Genomic DNA, 21,632 nt, shown 5'->3' on the forward strand with positions numbered 1-21,632 from the left:
TTCTCATGCTTGTTTATAACTATTCAAATAATTGTGTTTTAAAAAGAGATGCTTACATTTTTTTTTTTGGTTTTTCTTTTTTCAATGTCTTTAGTTTTAAGTTTTTGTTATTTCCTCTCATAAGGAACCATATCAAATCAATCTAAAGTTTTACTCAGAAAAAAAAAAAGTTGCACCTTAAACTCTTGCCTCCATCTTGTGTGTGTCTCATCGTCATGCACACATTTGAATCAGGTTTTCATTGTGTGTGTGAATATTTTTCTCATTTTGCTAAAGGAAAATATTTTCATGGAGTTTTTGGTTTTCTCCCTTGCTCTGCACTAACTGTATTTTTCCTTGATCATCCTTTGCTGATGAAACAAAGCCAGTTTGTGTTTCATTCTTCACAATTCTTATTAGCATTGGTTGGTGGTGTTTTGTTTTGTTTCCCTGCTTTAAGTCGGGAGCAGGAATTTTATTTATTTATTTAGACAAGATACAGCAAGAGACAATCTTGCCTGTTAGGATGCTGGCGTTTCTCTTGTCACATCCTATACCCAAAAGCTATTCCAAGGTGGGGGGGGGGGGGGAACACAGTCTTTTAAGATGATTCATTTGAATCTGTGCACTCTACCCACCTGGTGGTTATATAGTGAACTGTTACTTTAAAGAGTAGTTTAAACACCAGCCATGTTTGGGGCAGGCTGCTCTTGCAAAGAGAGCAGTACATATAACAGGAGTCTACTGTGTGTGAGATAAGGGGAAAATTCAGCTCACTGACTAGAGGTTTTAATGTGCGAACTCTAGGGAAATAATATATTGACTGTTTCGTGGCGCGCAAGAAAATTGAAGAACCCTTTGCAGACGGAGTGCTTTGCAAAGGATTCTATCTGTTTCTCTTAAAACAAAATCTGTGGCAAGATGTTTGAAATCAGCAGGACGCTTAATGCTGCTTTGTTAAATAATGAGGTAATATTTTGTCACTTTTTTTCTGGGCAGCATCTGTTTTTTCCCCCCTTGCTTCATTTTTCCCCCTATGTTTATAAAGGATTTTTTTTTTTCCTTTCCTCTCATGGAAGTCAAGGAAATACAATTCACGCTTCCATTTCTGTTTCTTCCTTTCAGTGCTTTTGGAGAATTTGGTTGCCTTTTTTTTATTTGCAGTTTCAGCCGGCTGCTGTTTCCTAGCCCATTGTGCCACGTAAGGCTTCTCCACTGCGCGGAGTAGGTAGTTATTAACGCTGAATTGGCTTCTGGTACAGTCCATCTGGACTCTGTGTGGGAAAGCTGGCTGCCGGCGACTGATGCTGAGATATCTGCAACCTTTGGGATGTGTGCATGGTGGCGAGGGGCTGACTGATATGAGATTACTTCTTTTAAGGGAAATTGTTATTAATGAGTCAAGAAACTGCTCATTTATGGTAAGAGGGATACAGCGGCGCCGGCAGCCCCACAGCTCTGGGATATCATTTTTAGGTTGCCTGAGCTGCTTGAGTGAGACAAGTTTCTTTCTGTGGTGGTGGATTGTGGCAGGAAAAAAAAAAATCATGCATGACTGGGAGACTCGCCTGCCTGATTCTTGAGATAATATATTGAGAATCTGTTGCTTTACAAATGTCACACCACTGATGTAGCGGTCAGCCCCTCACTCTGAAAGATGAATGGTACTATTGGAAATGCGATAATAAGGTTGACTTTTCCCAACAATAGGATTCTGCCTTTGTCTTTAGAGAAAAGGCCTCTGAGGACATTTGTGCATTTGTTGGAGGATTCCGTTGAAAGACTTTAGAGTGGAGGTTTTTGGAGAAGTGATCAAAATACAAAGTGCGTGGATTTTTTTTACCCTAAGCAAACCAGCTAATTATTTATACTGTAATATACAGTTATTATCTTGGAAAAATAGCCAGAATATCTTTTGATATACCTGATGTTAATTTACGGTTCACTAAGTGTGCTGAGGTTAGTGTGGATGGGAGAAAAGGGTTTTTAAAAATTCCATCTTTTATAACCTGCACCGAAAATACCAAGTAAATATTTTGTTCCAAGAGAGTTGTTTTTATTTGTGTGTTTGTCAGCACTGTGTTAATATTTACTTTTCACAATATTTTGATGTTGATGAGATCACATCAACATCAACTCGAGTTTCTGTTCTTGATTCGGGCATATATACCTACCCTGTGTACCTATGTTGAGCCATTTTCAACACTTAACCTGCAAATTCATCCTTAGTTAACAGTTCAGGTACCATAGTACTGTTATGACTTATAGGACTTTACACATTTGCTAAAGAAATTATTTTAAAAGTTTACTTAATTCAGTGTTGTTCCACTTGAAGAGATTATAGTTTTAACATCTCTACTTTTCTATTTCATGTACTTTCATTTCTAATAGTTGAACTTATTTATATTCAAGTCTAATAGTTCATGTAGTGTACCTAACACATATTATTTTATGGTGTATCTGTATTTTTTGAAGTGTGTTTATGTATATGTACATTTATGTGTGTGTGCTCATGAAATACTATCCCCAAGAGAATAGTTTCAATCTTTAAAAATGTAAAGGTTATTTTCTTTTCTAACAATTTTTCACAAACCCATTCATCCTTGGACTTTGAATCCTGGAAATATAGCATATTTTTCAGCATGTATTTCTACTCTCTCCAGTCCTGTGCCACTGTCAACTCAGTCAAAGATTAAAGATTAGGTTGAGTTTTTTTCCTTTGGTCATGTTTATTATCTCTGTATATTTATTGAGGAATAAATTAATTAAATTAAAAATTAAACAAATAGTGATGCTAGTGTTTTGCATAGGTATGAGGCATAAATTTTCCAGGTAAGCTACTTAAAAAACCCAAAGCAGAACCAAAATATATATATTACTGAAAGCTGGGTAGCAGAGAGGTTACAAAATATAGAACAGGAAGACAAACTGGGTATAGCACCACACATTTGCTAAATCTCTCTTTGCAAATCTTTTAAGAGGCCAAAGGAAAAGGACATACTTTGAAGGAGAGAAGCAAAATCACTTGTTCAGTTAAGCAAGATGAGCACTCTGCTCAGGTAATGAAATAAGGTTTTTTATTTCAGAAGAATGTTTTACTTTTATAGTGGTGGAAAGCAAAGGGGGAATGTGTTTTGGTCGATTTTTAAAAATTCAGATCATGCCCCTATCCAGGTTGAGAAATAAATTCATTTAAATAAATCATTCATCATTCTCTGTTTTGAAAAGCTCAGACAGAAGGCAGAAAGGTAGAGGCTGACAGCGGTCCCCCTCCTCCCTCCAGATTTTTTTTTTCTTTTTTGTTTATCAGGGACTGTTTTTTCCGAGAGGCAAACTTGTTTCAACCTAGTTCACAGAGCAAGCATAATCCCAAACTTGCATGCTTTTGAAATATTGACCATGTTAGCTGCAGAAAAAGCATTACTTAGTAAACATCAGCAATATTGGGAAATAATAAAGTTAAAATGTAAAAGTGTAAGCACATTAAAGTGCTTTTGTTGTATCTTTAAGCCTAGAGGCAGATCATTAAATATGCATTTCACTAGAAAGCAACTGTCGAGAAAGATAAGGTGGTTGAAAATATTCTACACTAGAAAAGCCCTCCATCAGAGAGATGGGATCGTGCATCCCTCAGGACAGGGGAAAGGAAGGACACTCCCACTGTTAAGGTTTGCAAGCCTCCAGTGACCTGCAGTTGTTACAGTACTTTTGAGCTGGGAGGAGGGAAAAGGTAAAAATACAAGTATGGCTGTTGTTGCTTCCGCCGGGCCTTAATTACTAGACACAAGAAGCAGTTCAGAAATCTGGTCTCTGTTGTTGTAGAGGTCACCAAATCATTAACATCGTCAATCTGGCAGTAGCTAATTTAAATAGCACCTGATGTTGCAACGCCTCCCTTCGTTTCCCCAGCCAATCAGATTCTAGCTTTGGCTGACAGATGGTCCCATAAATGGATGTAAAAAGGGGAAGCTTCGAGCCAATTTCAGCAAGGCTCTGTTCAGTTGTTCTTATCTACATCCTAGAATCGGGGGTTTCAGCTCACTGCTCCTTTTCTTTCTTTTTTTTTTTTTTCTTTTTCTCCCACCCCCACTATCCCCCCCCCCAAAAAAAAAATAATTGATTTACTTTATAATCATCCGCACTGTGTTTTGTGGATCTTTAAATATATATAACAATAGTAATCATTTAAAAAAATATATTCTGAAACCTTTGCAAATTTTAAGAGAAGAGTCGAAGCTCTGCGAGACCCAATATTTGCCAATAAGAATGGTTATGGTAGGTATGACTAGATTTATAATCTGTTGTTTGTGTTGCTGGAGGGAAGACAAGCATCTACACCTTGACCAGTCTTATGCTTGTACAAGAGTTTAGTTCTCTGCTGCTGTGTGGTTCCTACATTTACTATATCTTTTGTGTAGAGTGCGGGTAGGTCCTTTTATTGAAAAGCAGTGGGGAGATAGATTGTCATTTTTAACAGGTCGTTGTCAGTTTTCCCTTCAACATAAAAGCGGAGGGTGGAGGGTGGGATGAAATAATTGCTGGTTTGTTGAAAGAGATTATGTTACTTGAGATCATCATGGCAAAAGAAAGGTTTTCTTTTTTGTAAGGGAGAAGGGGTTTGTCTACATGCCTGGGTTTTGTGGGGCTGGGGGGTGGATGCAGCAGGGTTAGGATCTCTCCATTTCGGTGCTGGAGATTTAAACCTCGAGAGGCAGCTCCAGGATGCTGAACGTTGAGATGGGCAGTTGTGTTTGGGGGACTGCGCAGTCAAAACGGCAAAGAGAGTGATTTATTTGGGCTTCAGTAAATGCTGCATCTTGTATTTCAAAGAGTTTCCTGTCATGACCTCATAAAAAAGAGGAGGCGGCTTGTATGTGTAGCGGTGCCTGGCGTGTTGAGTTGTTGCTTCCTTCTCTGGGCAGCAGCTCTGTAAGAAGGAATGTCAGCTTTTACATAACGTTCCTTTCCGCTTTTGACACACTGTGTGAGGGTCCATCTTCTTCTGATCACAGATGGAGTGGAATGGCTTGAAGATGGTAAGTGAAAAGAGGAAGGAAGCTTGTAGGTTTCAGTCGTGTGTGTGTGTGTGTGTGTGTGTGTGTGTAAGGATGGTGGACTGTGCATCGTAAATCACTCTGCTGATCGCTTGTGTGTGTGTTTATATGTGTGTGTTTATTAGTATTTCTTTTTTCTGAAAACCAGAATTCACCTCCAAGTATAATGGCATTGCATGCACACAAGGCACACACATTGCCTTTTCCATCAAACACATTTTAGCCAAGCAAGGTTGGTGTCTTTTTTGACAATCACAATGTCACCGTCACTGTTGGCTGGCGTGTCCACCGCCTCTGTGAGCCTTCAGCAGAATTACATGACTATTAAAGTTAAAGGCACATTTCTTTTTCAGTCTCATGCTAAGAGTGATGGGGAAGGCTGGAAATGAGGGGTGGAGGAGGTAAGATTCAGTACCAGCAGATGCAATTGGGAAACAGGACTTTTGGATGTGGATGGGGAAGTGGAAAACCTTTCTGCCGAAGTAGTAAATCTATTTTTAGCACCATCTTTTTTCTGAAAAAAGAAGCAGGGAAACTCCTTGAGTGCCGCTCCTGTCGCCTGATGTTGACCCTGAAGATATGGCACAAAATGGCACGATGAGATGCCACGAGTGCCCACTTTGACTTTGAATTTTCACCAGCAATAGCTTTCTCGGGGTTTCGGGGCTGGGTATAGGGGGAGGCTGTAAATTCATATCCATCTCACTTATTTTTCACTAGAGAAGCCGGGGAAGACTTCTCGCTCGGCATAGACGTTATAGCAAAGCTGTGGTCTTTTTTCCCATTCTTAGAGGATTGCCTTTGTCTGGCTGCTTGTTTTGATGGGTGTAAAACAAATAAGATTAGACCGAGCAGCCCAACTGAAAGCGATAGCTGGGAGGAAAACCCAATGAAAGGTTGCCGGGGAAACGAACAGAGGAGAAGCCGAGTAGGGAGCAGGTGGCTATCATGAGAACACACTGCAAACAGTGTAAAAAAAGAGGGGGGGGGGACGCGACAGGACCTCGATTATCTTTGCTGTTCTTTGTGGCCAGCCCAACTTTAATTATTCTTTATAAATAGGTGTTAATTACATTTCTAACTCTGGTTTACAGTGATTTTAGAAATCTATTTTTAAGCATCTGTTCTGTCTCTCCTGTTTTTCTTTTTGTTTATTTGTTTAAAAAACAGAGAGAAGAGAGGGGGAAGGGAAGGGAGGGTAGGGAATCTTGCTTTTTTTTTTTTTTTTTTCTTATTCCCCCCTTTTCCCTGCTGTGAAATTGTACGTGCGAAAAATCGCAAGGAATCCTGTGAGGCCATTTGAAAAAAATGTAAATTATATTGAATGAAGTTGACGGAAGCATAATAGTGAACTCCCACAGCTGATAGCTTCTGAAAATGATTTCTTAGAAATTTCCAGCAAATATTCATCAGAAAAAAATATTATTAGAATAGATTTACACTAAGCAATGATTTTGTGTTAGGTGATACTGATATTTTTACTAAATCAAATGTTGATACTGTAGTTCTGAGGAGTTCATTGTATCTCTCCTTTTATGTCCCAAGTAGAAATTACTTTTAAAATTAATAACTGGAGAGCTATTCTCTGGCCCTTTGATTCCCTTCCCTCCCCATGCCTTCAGCTACAGGCTCCATCGGGCTGCACCCTCACAGCCACTGTTTCCCATTTGGCATTTGGTCCTGGATCTGGTTTTGGCAGAAACTGAGTGAAAATCTGGATTTTTTTTTCTGTGTGTGCCTCTGAACATCTAGGACCCATGTGTGAGCAGGGTGACAGGCATCTCTTGCTTTTTCTCTCTCTTACTGTGCTTTACTACTAGTGTCTTTTCCCCATGATGGTAGGTACCAGAAGGACTGAAAGATAGAGTACTTAGAGAAATAGGAGATAGTGTAAAAATAACTGAAAGAGAGATCTGTTATAGTTTCTTCCTGGGAGGAAAAATAGGCACATAATCAGGTAGCTAATTTTAATCCCCCCAAATGAGAGATTAAAAAATACTGAAATACATTGCAAGGTTAGGAAAGATAACCAGCGCTATTGAGAGAACTGTTAAATCTCACTCTTCTCATTGCAAATCTCCACACACACACCCACCATTCTTTTTTCCTTGCAGATGCTTCTTTTTGTTTTGTCTTCCTGGTAAATTCTAATATTTTGTTTTGACTCTTGAGGTAAAAATATACTTATATTTTTGGTCCTACATTTGAACTTGTTCTCATATCTTGAATGCATAAACCTATGTCATATTTTAAAATAGGATACTTTTTTATTATCTTTAGTATAGTTTCCTTTTTATAATTTCTGAGAATTTTCTAGTAGTTTTTGGTTAGGAGAAAATAATTTCCATAAGAACTGTCATCTTGGTTTGGTTTGTTAAAAAAAAAAGACACGTGGTTCTGCTGCTGACCTTTCTTGCTTCTTTGTCTTAAAAAATATTAATGCCTACAACCTGCTTGTGGAGGTGTGCCTTTATGGAAGCACAAGGCTGAGTGTACATTTATTAATGAGTGAACATCTGACTGGAAATATTTCTGCAAAAAAAAAAAAAAAAAAAAAAAAAAACACCTGACTATATCGCAGTTTTAACAAGCAGAACACCTATATATCTCATAGCAAAATAATGACTGCATCATTTAATATTTAAATTTTTGAAAGAGTCAAATGAGCATAGATAGGGAAGTAACTGAAAATTTAGTTTGAGAACAATTGATGTATGAGGTGATTTTATCTCTTAAAAAAAAATAACCTAACAAACAACTTAACCATTCATTTGGATCTTGGTCCCATTCATTCCTCACTACTATTCATTCAAGTCATCCTCCTGGCCAGATATCGATGAGCTTGCTTCTGTTCAATGGTTTGGCAAAGTCTTAAAACTTTTTTTTCTCCTTGTAGCTCTTTCTCAGTCCTTTGAATGTAAGGGTTTTATTGTGAGAGGAAGGCCAGATTGTTGTGAGGTAGTAATAGTAGAATATATTTTTAAAAAGAAAGAAAAAGAAAATGAACTACGTGTGTGCAGTTTGGTTCCAAACTCAGTCTTGCGAAGAGGGTTTAAGACATGTTCGACTTCAGATAATTTAAATTTAGGATTTCTGTTGGGGATAATCTATTTGAAATTTCAAATCTAGAGGTGCTTTGTGTGTCTGTGTGTATGCCATAGCTCTAAAAGAATTTGTGGATGAATGGAAGTGTTTTTCTCAAGTTAGAGTTACTACCAACAATGAAAGGGTTTCCTCAGGGCAAGTCCTTTTCTTTGGTTAGATTTCTTCCCTTTGCACTTATCTCCTTATTGTGGGTGGATTCTCTTCCTACATGTAGACAAAATACTATTCCTTCTATGAAGAGATGTGCTGCTTCATTTAGCCCCAGCATCTTAATGCTTTATTTTAATTAAAAAAAAAAAGAAGAAGAAGAAGAAACAAATTATCTATGTGTACCGCAAGTAAGGAATGGCGGTGTTGATAAAGGTCATTATATATGGACAGAAGTACTTTGGCCTTGACAAATTTCTTCATCAGTTCCAGTGATCTGTGGCCACCAGGCACTTAATTTATATGCCTGGACATTTAATATGTACATTTTTGGTGAGCTGGCCAGCGGATGCTAGATATATAAGTATGCGCTGGCAAGTGCTGCAATGCAGTATTTTTTTCCCAATGTCATTGAGAGTTTTGGGGGTAAGAAGAGACAGTAACATTATCAAGCTATTAGTTTACTATTTTCCAGTTGACCGGCCATGTTGTACAGAATTGGTCAATTCTCCTTTTAGAAGTAAAGTCAACATTTTATTGCCTTCTATCCATTCCGCCATCTATTTGATGGTGTGTGGAAGGGAATGTGTGTGAAAAAGAGAGGGAGAGACTGTGTGTGTCTCAGTGTGTGTGTGTTGCTGAATTCCTCCACCTGTCTTAGGTTTTCCTTATTTGGTGTTACCAAATGCTTGTATAGATGCACAGTATATAAAGAAAACCCAACTGGACTGATTCCCATAATAAATAGCTTATTTCCTTCATGAACTTCAAGAGTTCTCTTATTAGAAAAATACAACATTTTAAATATTTAACCAAAAATATATATGCAGATCCTGCAGACTTCCATTAGTAACAAGACACCTTTCTTTAGCTGCTTTTGAAGAACTATAAATGTGCAGATCCCGAACAATATCTGTGAGCTACAAGCTGCCCGTTCAGTTAAGGGGTTGGGTTTGAGTTAAATTGTGTGTATGTGTATTTAAGAGGAATGTTGTTATTCTTTGGAAGCATTTGAACATAGTCTTACACTGTTAAAAATAAGGAGGAAAAGTGGTTGTGTAGCATCCTGTGCTTTGGTTTTTAGAAATGTGTGTGTGTTTAATGATTATCCTTGAATTTTTGAAACCTTAGTGTATTTTAAGGGTTAAGAGGGCCTTTATAGGTCAGTGGCTTTGTAAGGAGGAAAAAAATGACCTGTGGGGGGAGGGTGCAGGACTGGGAATTGTCACCAGCAGTAATTGTCTTAAATTAGCTATCTAGCAGTGTAAAGGGAAAAAAGCTAGAAGACAAGAGTGGAGAGGGGCACCAACATGTGGATCTGCACCTTTCTGATAGAGGAGATAATGAGTGATAAATTTGAACTGGTGCAGTGCGGGATGCCCTATAATTTCTGAGAACCTTGACTTTGCAGGTTCATTACTTCCTTGCTTGCTTGTTCACACCTTTAATTATATCCAGTTTGGGATGCTAGCTGGGGGCACAGAGATGAGCCATTTTGTTTGTTGTTTACTTCATTAAGTATTCAGGCAGTGTGTTCACAATAGCTTTGGAGCATCAGTGTTAGGAATCAAACACTTTGGAAATGAAATTGTTACAAAAGGACAAAAATAAGAAAGCAGGCAGCCAGCTAGCTTGTTTTGGATGTTCACATCCACTCTGCTTAATGGTAATATTTATGCTGTTCCTTGTACATTCATTAAGAAATAGTGTATGCAGTGTCAGTGCTCTTAATAGGCTGATGGTTCTCTCTCTATTTCTGTCTCTTCCTCTCCATCCCAGCCCTGAGATTCTGCCTTCACCCAGGCTATCTTAGGATTTTGGAGGCTCATTATTGGGGGTCCTTGTTGTAACTAACACCAGAGATAATTTCCCCTCAATAAGGAGACCTATCTACAATGATTAAGAAGTGCTTAGAGCGGTAAAGGAACCCTTAAATAAATTTTGGTTGAGAAGGCAGTAAAAATGTTGAAGAATTAAGGTTGGTGTAATTATTGTGCTTGCATTTTTGGCTTTTGTTGTTTTTGTAAAGCCTTATTTTTAACCACAAAAGTAAAATGCAAAACTAGCATATGGGATTTTTTTTCTTTAATGGAAAAAAATTATATGTCATCGGCCTCTCCTGAAAATAACTTCCCCTGAACTCTTGGTATGAAAAATAACATTTAAACTTGAGTACAATTTTTCAGTTATTCATTTTAACCTATAAATATGTAATTAACAAATCTCTTTTCCATAGGAAGTTTAGGATTTTTTTCAGGATATGAGGAAGCAGAGAAAGGATTCCAGCCAAGATGGCGAATTCTGCAAAACACACCACAGCACAGAGGTTTCCTCTGTACTCTGTGGCATCAAATCCTTTCCTATTCCTATGAAGCAGTCATCCTCGATTGTTATCTACTTCTGTAGCAACTAGTCCTTGAAGTTGTTTTGCCAACAGTGTTCATAGTAGTGACTGACTCTCGTTGCTGTTTGTTGAGGACTTACTAGGTGTATTTCTTTGGAACATAGAATTCAAGGTCACCGTTTCTTTTCCTTTTGACCCTGATCCAAAAACATAATTAGAGGATAATTCCCTGTACTTGGGGATAAAGTTAAGGTGAGGGGTTTTAGGATTGGACAACACAGAATAAGGCTTGTGTCAAAATATGAGTAAAGGTTCGTCAGAACATTCACATGCATGCATGTTTTCCCTTTTGTATTTGTACGAATCTAAGAGTGATTCCCAAAGAAAGAAATCACAGGTATTTTGCACATTTTTGTCTGTACAGTTCCATGTATCCAGATGTTCACTCTTAGGAAGACGTAGTTTGGACAGTTAGAAGCAACTTGACTTTCAGTCAGCTAGTTGCCTATGAAACTTGGCTGGAACCTGTTAGTTTTACAGAAATATGAATGCCTTGTTTCTCACAGAAATGCTTCTTTGAACACCTTTTCCTATTACCCTGGAGTTGTTGGACAGCTAGTGACCTTTTGGTCTCCCATGTGCAAACTGGAAGTTTACTAGGAGAGCAGAAAGCGTAGGTTTACTTTATTATGCACATCTAGATATTGTGTACTGTTTGTGTGCATGTGTGTGCATAGGCGTGCGTGCACACACATGTGAGTTATAAACAGCCCTGACCCCTGGTGTGCCTTGACTGTGGCTTCTCAAGTAATCCCTATTTTCCTAGGCCATAAATCTAAATGCTTTAAAGTTTAGCTTTCTAATTTGTACATGAAAAATAACAGTCTGAGTTGAATTTTTTTTTTTTTCAAATGTCCCCTTTGAAGATGCAGCAGTAGTAAACACAGCTCTAATGATAAACTTTAGCTCAAAGAGCTATTTAAAAGTCTGTAGTGGAAGGGCTGAGAACTTGCAATCTTTACTAATGAAACTTTCATTAGGAAAGTGCTCACTTAAAATGGAGTAAACGACTAAGTCCCTGCAATTTGTGATTTTAACCAGATTTGATTCATCCTTTTTCATGTTTCTTTTTGTAATGCAGCCAATCACACATCTAAAATTTGGATATTGTACATGTCTTCAACATTAATTATCTCTGTTGGTGCATTGGGTACAAACAGTACAATTCCCACTAGAAGTCCAGATTCTTACTGTAACACCAAAACAAAAGTGATATTTATGAATAATATTGGGAAAGTTGTCCTCATAGTAACTGTTCCCCAAAGGAAGCTTTACATAAATGTGCATTTATTATTCAGTATATTAAAAGGGAATCCTTAGCTTTTACTTTTTAATTTGGACTAAAATATGTAAATTGGTTTTATTTTGGAGTTGCTCTGTTTTAGGTGGCTTTGGGGGAGGATAACTTTCTAGCTTGATTATATTTTAATCACCTCTATAATAGGAAAGGTTCCAGTTTTGAAATCAACCTGCTTATTGTGATTAGGACCCAGAGGGCCAATATGCACATCGGGCTAAAAACATATCGACTTGTCCACATGTAGGAAAATTAGTTCCATTTCTACTATATACCTCTGTTACCGTGCTTTGTTGGCAAGGCTGGCTCAGAGGCTGCAGAACAACAAGTCTCCCTCTAACCTTGGAGGAACTTCATCGTGTGCCTGTACAGGCAAGCCTCTGCAAAGATTTTTCTTTATCTAAAGGAACCCAAAAGTACAAAGGACTTCAGAGTCTGGTGGATGTGAATCCTGACTTTTCCAATTAATAATTTGGTGATCTTAGATCACCAAAACTTTCAGAGCCTTAATTTCCTCATATTTAAGATGGGGACGATAATGCCTGACTCACAGGGTTTCTGTGAGGATCAAATGAGAAACAGTACTCGAAGGCACCAGTCATATGTAGGACCTGAAAATTGAAGGTGCTTAGAGAACATTAGGTCTCTTTCAGACTGTCAGTCTTTCTGTTTCTTGGCCAAGGCCCTCCCCCAAGAAGAGGTCTATCCTCCCCTGCCAGATGTCCTGGGAAGTGACAAGTGTCACTAGCACAGTCTACATCTTCCTACCAGCATTCAAGGGTTTTGACACATGGTGGGTTTTTTTTTGTTGTTGTTGTTGTTTTTTTAACATGGACAAGCCCTCAATTCTTTGGAGTTGTATGACTCTTAGGGCTTTGCAGAGTACATCAATGCTCTCTTTGGAATTAGAATTAACGTGGGATTTAGTCATCAAAAGAGAAAAAGGGTGAAGATAAAATCATTTTAACCAGTACTATTTTTTAATTTCATGAAATAGCCTGTTAGGAAATTTAGAAATCAACCAGAAAGGAAATAAAAATGAGATGCAATGCCAGGTGCAGTGGTGCATACCTGCCTGGGCAACTTAGTAAGACCCTGTCTCAAAATAAAAAGGGCTAGGGGTGTCACTCAGAATGCTTGCCTAGCATGCATAATGCCTTGGGTTCAAGCTCCAGTACCCCCTTCCAAAAGTGGGGTTTGAGCATACTTGATGAGGGCCAATCTTTGCTGTCTAAAATGTATATTGTAACTTGTGGGTTACTTGAATTTTGCCCAGAAACCAACTGACTTTAGAGCTATTTTTGCCTTTACCATGTCAGCCTTTTTTCTCTATGCCCCTTGTTTTTCCAATGGGCTGAATTTTGAAGTTCTATTTCTCAAGAAGCAGTGAAGAGGTTGAGGCAAAAAGTGACTTAATGAGATTTTTCTAACTTGCCATCAGTTTTCCTCCTTCCGCTTGGTGAGGCAGGATGATGGATGGCTTTGGCAGTGCAAACAGCTCTAAAAGTGATCAGATTGAGTGAAGAGGTGTGCGAGATGTGAGCAGAATGCTGGCCCTCAATTTATTACCCTCCCATTTGAGGAGACAGAGAGAGGGGGAGGGGGGAACACCACAGGGGCTTTGACATCATTGATTACATACACTTGGGAAGGGGTAGCAAATGGGGTCAGGGACAGGTGTTAGGACAAACCTAATTTTGTGCCTGAAGGGGTCAATAGGCACAATAAATAAATTCACAAGTTGTCCTAAATTGGGACCTGTTGCTCTTACCAGTGAGAATGAAAAAAAATACAAATAGTTCCTGATGGAGTTCAAGACTTAAACTACAAACACAATCTTAGAACATCTTTTTAATGTCACAGATACTGAATTCTATTTTGTTAGATCATGGAAAGGATATAAAGGGGAGTCACTTCATTTATTTAATCCTTACAACTAGGGCAAGAGAGATAAGTAGTTCTGCCCCCCACCCAAAGCTATTTTGTAGGCCTGATGCTTTTCTTAAAAAAAAAAAAAAAAAAAGAGAGAGAGAGAGAAAGAAAGAAAGAAGGAAGGAAAGAAAAATCCATTACCGTGAAACAGACCACAGAACTTTTCTCTTTCCTCATGAATCTATTTCAAGACTTCACCAAGAATCTTCCAAGCGTTTTGCAGGTGTGTGTATATAATTTGTATGTGGTGCAAGTGCTCTGGAAGAATTTGGTTGATCTTCAGAATGTGCTTGTATGGGCAAAAACATAGCTGTAAAAAGGGGGACACTGGGGCCCAGGATGTAGCTCTATGGTCAGAGTGCTTGGCTAGCATGTGTGAGCTGTAGAATTGGTCCCCAGTACCAAAACAAAGAGGGGGGGCTTGATTTTGGAAACGGGTGGTATAGAAGATATTTCTTTATACTTTAACCTAGAAAATCTCACACCTCTTAATGAAGGATGAAAACGAGATGATTGGATTAGTGATTTGAATAGGCAAATGGTCAGGATGGGGGCAGGTGGATATTTATAGGCCCTTCTTGTTGGACAGGTGTTTGTATTATTAAAAAATTGAAAATTTATCCATATGTAAGTCAATACCTGAATCTCAGTTTTTTCTTTTGTTACTTTTCTAGTTTAAGAAGAAAAGATTTTGAGCTTAGAAGAGCAATAGTAAGAACTCTTAGGTCTCCAGTGAGTGAATTTTGGAGACACAGGCTTGCCGTTGGTATCATCTTAACAGTACTAGCAGGTTTTGTCAGTGTTCCAAGAACAGAGGAGCAAAGTCTGCATTCTAGAACTTCAGTTATTTCCCACACAGTTCTGCTTAGAACAGATCTGTGACCAAGGAGATCATCTCTCATACTCACTTGGCATTGTATAATTTTTGCCCTATGGTGTCAGTTTGATCTCTTTAATGTAATTAGAACAGGTACTATTAACCCTTTTTTGTAGAAAATAAAGCTTAGCTACTTGCTTAAGTTTACAAGTTCAGCAATATTAGAAGTCATCGCTCCAGAGAGTTTGGACCATGTCCAGCTTGGCCAAAAATTACATTTCTTGGGAGAAACAAAGAAAGGTAATCCCCTTTCTAGATCGAATATATATTGTTATGTCTGTTGCCTCATAGGAAGTCTCAGTACTTACTTCCCATTGTAATATAGTGGGAAAGGACAATGATAGGCAGAATATGGATGGTGTCTGGGCAGAGGCGGTACAATGCACAGAAGAGGGAGATATCAGTTCTTGTTGAGGAAAGTAGGTAAGATTTCATGAAGGGAATGCCAGTTGAGTGGAGCTCAGATAGGAAGAAAAATTGGAAGAAAGGGGAATTCCACATGAGTCAAGGCATAGAGGCAGGAACTTACATAGCTTGCTTGAGGAGTCATAAGTAGTCATAAGTGAACACAGCCAGGGGTGTGTCAAGATAAACTAGAGAGGGAAAAGTTACAGATTAGAAAGATTCAGGTATTTTTGCTTGATTTTGAATTTGAATTGGTAACTATGGGATGTTTTAGATCACGGGTCTGTTGTTTCCTGATTATTTTGCAGGGCCAAGACTGTCTTTATGAAGTCATGATATCTCAGAAATAAAGTCACTCAGAAGATGCTGCTCAATTAGTAATTGGTTATTTAGAGGGAATGAGCATTACAGCACCCTTCCAGTGACATGGTGTTATTATAATACTGGTGCTCATAGATGGAATTAGATTAGGGTTACAATGCCAGAAAACAGTAGGAGGGGAAAATATTGACTTTTTTATTGTGAAGAAATATACTGTTTGAGGAGAGCATACTGTATTTTCTCACCAGTGCTTACCTTGTAAGACAATGTGTGGCCAGAGAGAAGATGGTGGTGAGTGGAAATAAGCTTATTTCTTCCGATATCAAAAAGTACTCACTATGGACTTCCAAGTGCATGTACCAAGTCACCTAATTTTCCTGAATTAGATCTTACTTAGTTGTCTATTAGCCCTGGAGAGCTAGATCACGTCAAATGTTCCCTTATTTCAGTATCTGGTATGTAGTAGGAATTTGAAAAATGTGTTCTGAATTATCATAATGTGGTTTTTGTGGGGGTTATGTTTGTTTTATAAAAAGCCTTGACTATAGAATAAGAAGACTTCAGAATCTATCATAAACTTGTGGGAGTCTGTTTTAACCCAACTCATCTAACCTTTCTGAGTTTCACTCTTTTAGTATATAAAATAGAATTAATATAATTCATGGCTTAATGGGAGGATCATTTGAATGATAACCTTGATCCATTCTCTTGGAAGGGGTAAATATTTGTAAATTACTAGGTTCTAGCTTTGCCTATAGTTATTTTACTGGGTTTTGAATAGCATTAAAAAATTAAAACAGTGGATAGGATAATAGAGTGGAATGAAGTAAAAAGAAAATATCAGTAGATGGTACTCTCTAAGGGTAAGTATTTTTTCATGAACCTTTTGTGTAAGTTACCTGTGTTCTGAAGTTGTAAAGTTTGTGTGTCTAATATATTCCTTTTTTTTTTTTTTACTTTGTTTGGGTCATGATTGGAAAAGTTCGAGAAACACTGTTATAGTGAGCTCTGTACTATCCAAAGGAGAAATTACAGTTAACTTTTTTCAGAGGTATGCTGCAGAAGATCTTTGATATCTTCAAGATTATTAAAGAAATGATAACTTATGATTGTTCTTGACTTAATGTGAAGCATTGTATCCTAAATCTTTGAAAACTGAATCTGTCTGCAAGGTATGTGATGGGGATATTAACCAAAATGTTTATTAACTAGCCTTATTTTCCTCAGCCATACTACCTAGGTGAACTTGCAAAGTAATTGTAATAATGACAATAACAAGCAGTAGAAATGGCTAACTTCATTTTTTGAGCTCTTCCTATGGATCAGGCTTTATAAATTTATAAACATTATCCCTTTTAATCCTCAGAACAACCTTAAAAGGTAGATGATAATTTTCCTAATCTATGGCTGAGTTGAGGGGTTTTTTTATTTTTATTTTTTGTAATTGTAGGTGGACAGAATGCCTTTATTTTATTTATTTTTATGTGGTACTGAGGATCCATCCCAATGCCTAACACATGCTAGGCAAGTGTTGTGCCACCGAACCACAGGCATAGCCCTTAACTGAGGTTTTAAGAGATAAATTTAAGTTACGTGGCCAGTTATTGGTAGGCCAGGATTTTATTTGAACCCATCTGTCTGATTCCAGAGCAAATTTTAAAAGATTTTTTCAATTCCATGAAAATGTATTAAAATGCCTACTATACATTAGCACTGTATTCATCTATGTGGTCTCTGCCCTTCAGGGTTTACCAGCTGCTCTTGGGATTTTACTGTGATTTAATAACAGAAGATGGTAAAGGGGGCAGAGCATTTCATACCATGTATTTTATTTTGGAAGTACTGAGAAAAGCACCTGGCACATAGTAGGCATTGAAGATTCATGGAAGTTGGGTTAATTCTTACCCAGGAACTGGGAAGGAAATGGAGAAGCTTTGTGCTAAAAATTGTTATGCATTTTTTACTGCACCAAGCTGTGTAGATGTCCTTTCTTGCAATGTGGGCAGATCCATCTGTCCTAAACTACCCAGTATTTTATGGAGTTCCCACAACGTCAGAGAAAAGCCAACAAGAGCTCAAGAATTCAAATTGTAAACCACAAGTTCCATTCAGCCAGAGAGAACATTTTCCATCTTAGTATGAAAAGAGAATCCTATGGCAGAGACATTTGGAGAATGATAAATGAAGAGTGGGCTTCCTTAGAATGGAGAAAAACAACAACAATAATAACGGTTGCTGCTATTGTTATTTTTACTAAGCAGCACATTAGAAATATACCTCAGGCAAGTCACATTACTTTTCTGACCCTCAATTTACGTATTTGAAAAATGTTTCAATACTGCTCAAGGTTGTGAGGATTAAATAGATCCATTTGATAAATACTTATGAATTGGGTGATCTCTGCGGATTTAGTAGTAAAGGGCACATAGTCCTCTACCCTCAGGGAAATGTTTGATAAGAGTGCTGTGAGATGTGGGATTTAGACTCCCACCACCTGCAAAGGCCACTAGAGAGAGAATGGAGCACCCCACAGCCTTCTTTGGAGTATGTCTATTATTGTCATGTATGTGTCTCACTTGTATCATCAGAGTTTTATGTTTATTTAGGCAAGAATGCTGTGACAGTCATCTGTTTATTTCTTCCTACCCCTGGGTCCTAGCCTTGTGTATTGGCACATTGCTACCTTATACCATAGTTACTTGATGAATCCAGCCCAATTCAGCAAATATTTACAAAGTTGTTCAGGGTACTGTGCTGAAGAAAGGAGGGAAACATTTGCTGAACAGCGTTGAATTTTAAAAGACTTTAGAGCACAAAAGGAGAACAGTATCATGAGGTAGTGATAAACTATACTAGTGCTAAAAATGCCTGTGATTCTATTCAGGAAGAAAATAGGACCCTAAAGAAAATTCAGCAATGGGACTAAAAAAATAAGAGGTTCTTTCTCTCTCAGTGCTGTTTTGTTGGTATATCATAGGGAAACAGTATATTTGCTACAGGAACACAATGCAGATGAGGTCTCAGAAATGACTTCTTAAGGGCTAGGGTTGTGGCTTAGTGGTAGAGCACTTGCCTAGTATGTGTGAGGCACTGGGTTCAATTCTCAGCACCACATGTAAATAAATAAATAGTCCATTGACAATGAAAGAAAGAAAGAGAGAGAGAGAGAGAAAGAAAGGAAGGACAGACTTCTTAATTAGTGTGTGGCTCAAGACCAAGTCTAGCTGCCTTCCCAAGGCCCAGGAGAACACCTGTGGCCTGGCCCCTGCTCTGCTTTTCCAGCCTCCTGTCCTGCTGCTCTCTGCTTTCTGTTCATGCTCCGCTGTGGAACTATACCATGCTGTTCCATCTGCTGTGTGCAGAGAGACTCATTGGTTTCCAACATCCTTCATCTCACCTCATCTGGTTTCGTAAGACAAACAGGTTTCCATCTCATCCAGTAAGGCTTTCCTAACTCTGGGTTAGAACCACTTCTACCAATGTCCTTCCATCATTGGCTTTCCTATCGCATAATCATTTGCAGATTTGTCTCATTTCACCAGAACCTCAACAATCAGGACTTGGTTTATATCTGTGCCTGGCACCTAGTTCATGCTTAGTTATCAACTGTTACCCAAATGATGTAGTTGGATGTCAGTTAGGTTTTTCATAATGTGTTTTTATCAGAAATACACTATGAGTATCCCACTCTAGTCTATGAGTGGGATCTTGGATGAAAAGCCCCCTTTTGTTATGAAGACTAGTTTTGAAACTGCTGTTGCTCAGCAGCCACAGTAGTGCAAGTTTGAGCTGAAGATCTTGAGAATGTCTATTTACATGAAACTTTTCCTGATCACCATGACTCACCTGTAATTCCTCAGTAATTCTTCCTTCTAGACTCCTTTACTCCTTGCTCTGTGCACCACACAGTTAACGGTGATACATCTCAATAATAGCGACCCTTTGTATTGTGTGTGTCAGACTTTTCAAAAAGAATTTAGATTATCTCATTAAATTCCACAACAACTCTGGAAGCAAGTATTTTTATCCCCACTTTGAAGAAAGAGCACCACGTATGTAACTTAAGTAAGTTGTGTAAGGTCACCTGGCTAGGAAATGTCAGACTTGAATTCAAAGCCTAGTTTGTTTGATTCCAAAACCCATGTTCTCTACCCTGTTTTAAATTACTCATCCCTTCAAAGATAAGGACTAATGACTAGTGGTTATTAATAAGGACTTTTGATCTGGACTGTCTAAGTTCAAATCCTGTTTATCAGGATTACCAGCTGAGTCCTTGGAAAAAATCACTTCTACTCCCTGTGCCTCAATTTCTTTGTCTATATACTAGGGTTGTTGTGAGGACTTAGTGGGCCAATGTATGTTAAATACTTAAAACAGTACTTGGCCTGGTATGATGGTCCATAAGAGTGTTCTGTTCGTTAAAATATCAGCTTTGGAGCCTAAGATAGGATTATTATTCCTTCCCACACTTATTGTGGTATGGTCTTGGCAAAGTCAATAATTCACCCAAGCCTCAGTTTCCTGGTCTAAATCCCAGTTACTCTGCCCATAATTCCCAGTTGTTCTAGAGAAAGAGGCAGGAGGATCTCACGTTCAAGGCCAGCCTCTGCAACCTGGAAGGACTCTGTTTCAAAATAAAAAATATGTAGCTCTATGGTACAGTGCCCCTGGGTCCAATCCCCAGTAACACAAAAGAAAATATTTCAAAAAGAAAACAATACTTGGAATATATACTGATAAAGGTTATCATTATTATTATCATACAATATTAATTTGTGTCCCATTTTCAAATATTTACTTAGTGCCTGCTCTGCCAGACACTGTCCTAGGTGCTAGAGATAACAGCACTGACTAGACAAGTCCCTGCAGTTGTGGAGCTTTTGTTTTAGTCAGGGAAGGCAGACAACAGAGTAAGTAGAGCAGTAGGCACTAGTAAATGTTACCCACTATGTGAAAACCTATGTGAAATTTTATAATTTCACATAATGAAATGCTATTATAAAAAATAAGAAATAATGGCTTACAGAGTGACACTGGTACGTACTTGTTTTTAGACACAGTGAGGCCACAAGAGTTCATGCAGTGTCTTGCTTCTGTTTGATAAGCTGGATAGTCAGTGTCCGTTCTGAAAGGTATAGCTTTATGTATCCATCTGCCAACTTGTGACATGGCAGGCCTGCCGACCTGAACGGGCTATGAGGTGCCCATTCCTAGAATGTAGCAGACAATTGAGATGTCTGAGCCTCAAGAAATTCCATCATAGAGAACTCATAAATAGGCCAGGCTCCCTGTAATGAGGAAAAGGCTCTTTCCTATTTCCCTGTATTTGGCTGTAAACTGGGTTAAATGTCCCAAGAAAATCAGAAGGAGGATTTGGCCAGTCATCCTGCTGAAGACAGGATATCTCATCAGGTAAGCCTATATGGTTCCTGATGGCTCCAGTGTGGGAACCTGAAACTTGAAGGTATAATAGTCATTGATATTAGCATAGGACTCCACATCTCTATTAGAGCATTCTACTAATTAAGAGTATCAGCTTTGGAGGCTAAGAAATTGGATTTTTTTGTTTTATTTTATTCCTTTCATTTAATTTTTATTCCTTCTCCCACTTATTTTGGTGTGGTCTTGGCAGTCACTAACTGGTCCCAGCCTCAATTTTCTTGTCTAAATGGGGCTGAATAATACCTTCCTCCTAGACTTGCTTAGATGATTTATTAAACAGTTTGTGTAAAGAGCCTAAATTCACGTTCTGGTACATAGAAAGCAGTTAATAAAGGAGGAATTTAAAAACTAGTTCAGTCCACCTACAGTGGGCATTTTAGATATTGGTCATTTATTTCAGGGCTCACAGGGAGAGAAGATTTAGACTGAAATATGAAACCTACTTCCCATTCCATAGCTTTCAAAAAGGAGAGCAGATAATCTCAAAACTGAGGATATACGATCTCAGAAAGGATTTTGTGGATGCCAAAGGAAAATAAGATTGGATTTGCTCCAAATCAGTGTGATAGAGACTGAGACAGCCAGTCCCTATCACAAAGCTGTGTTGTCTCCATCCCGCTGGGGTCACCAGCCCTGAGAGGCCTGAGGATCTCTGAAGAAAAGCACATG

General features: G+C 38.3%; 1 protein-coding gene across 3 annotated transcripts in view; it reads left to right on the forward strand.

Moving 5' to 3' along the window:
• Window positions 1-1,283: 1,283 nt before the first annotated feature.
• The window catches only part of Elavl4 (ELAV like RNA binding protein 4), an 83,049-nt gene continuing 62,700 nt past the window's right edge, over window positions 1,284-21,632 (forward strand). Inside the window, exon 1 of one of the 3 annotated variants that reach the window (XM_027944965.3) lies at window positions 1,284-1,400. In XM_027944965.3, the coding sequence (XP_027800766.1) occupies window positions 1,284-1,400 (117 nt within the window). Of the gene's footprint in view, window positions 1,401-4,969; window positions 5,016-21,632 lie in introns of those variants that run through there. The other 2 variants (XM_071618733.1, XM_027944973.3) reach the window with 2 other exon arrangements.

Source organism: Marmota flaviventris, chromosome 10 (assembly GCF_047511675.1).
Source record: "Marmota flaviventris isolate mMarFla1 chromosome 10, mMarFla1.hap1, whole genome shotgun sequence".
NCBI classification, from domain to species: Eukaryota; Metazoa; Chordata; class Mammalia; order Rodentia; family Sciuridae; genus Marmota; species Marmota flaviventris.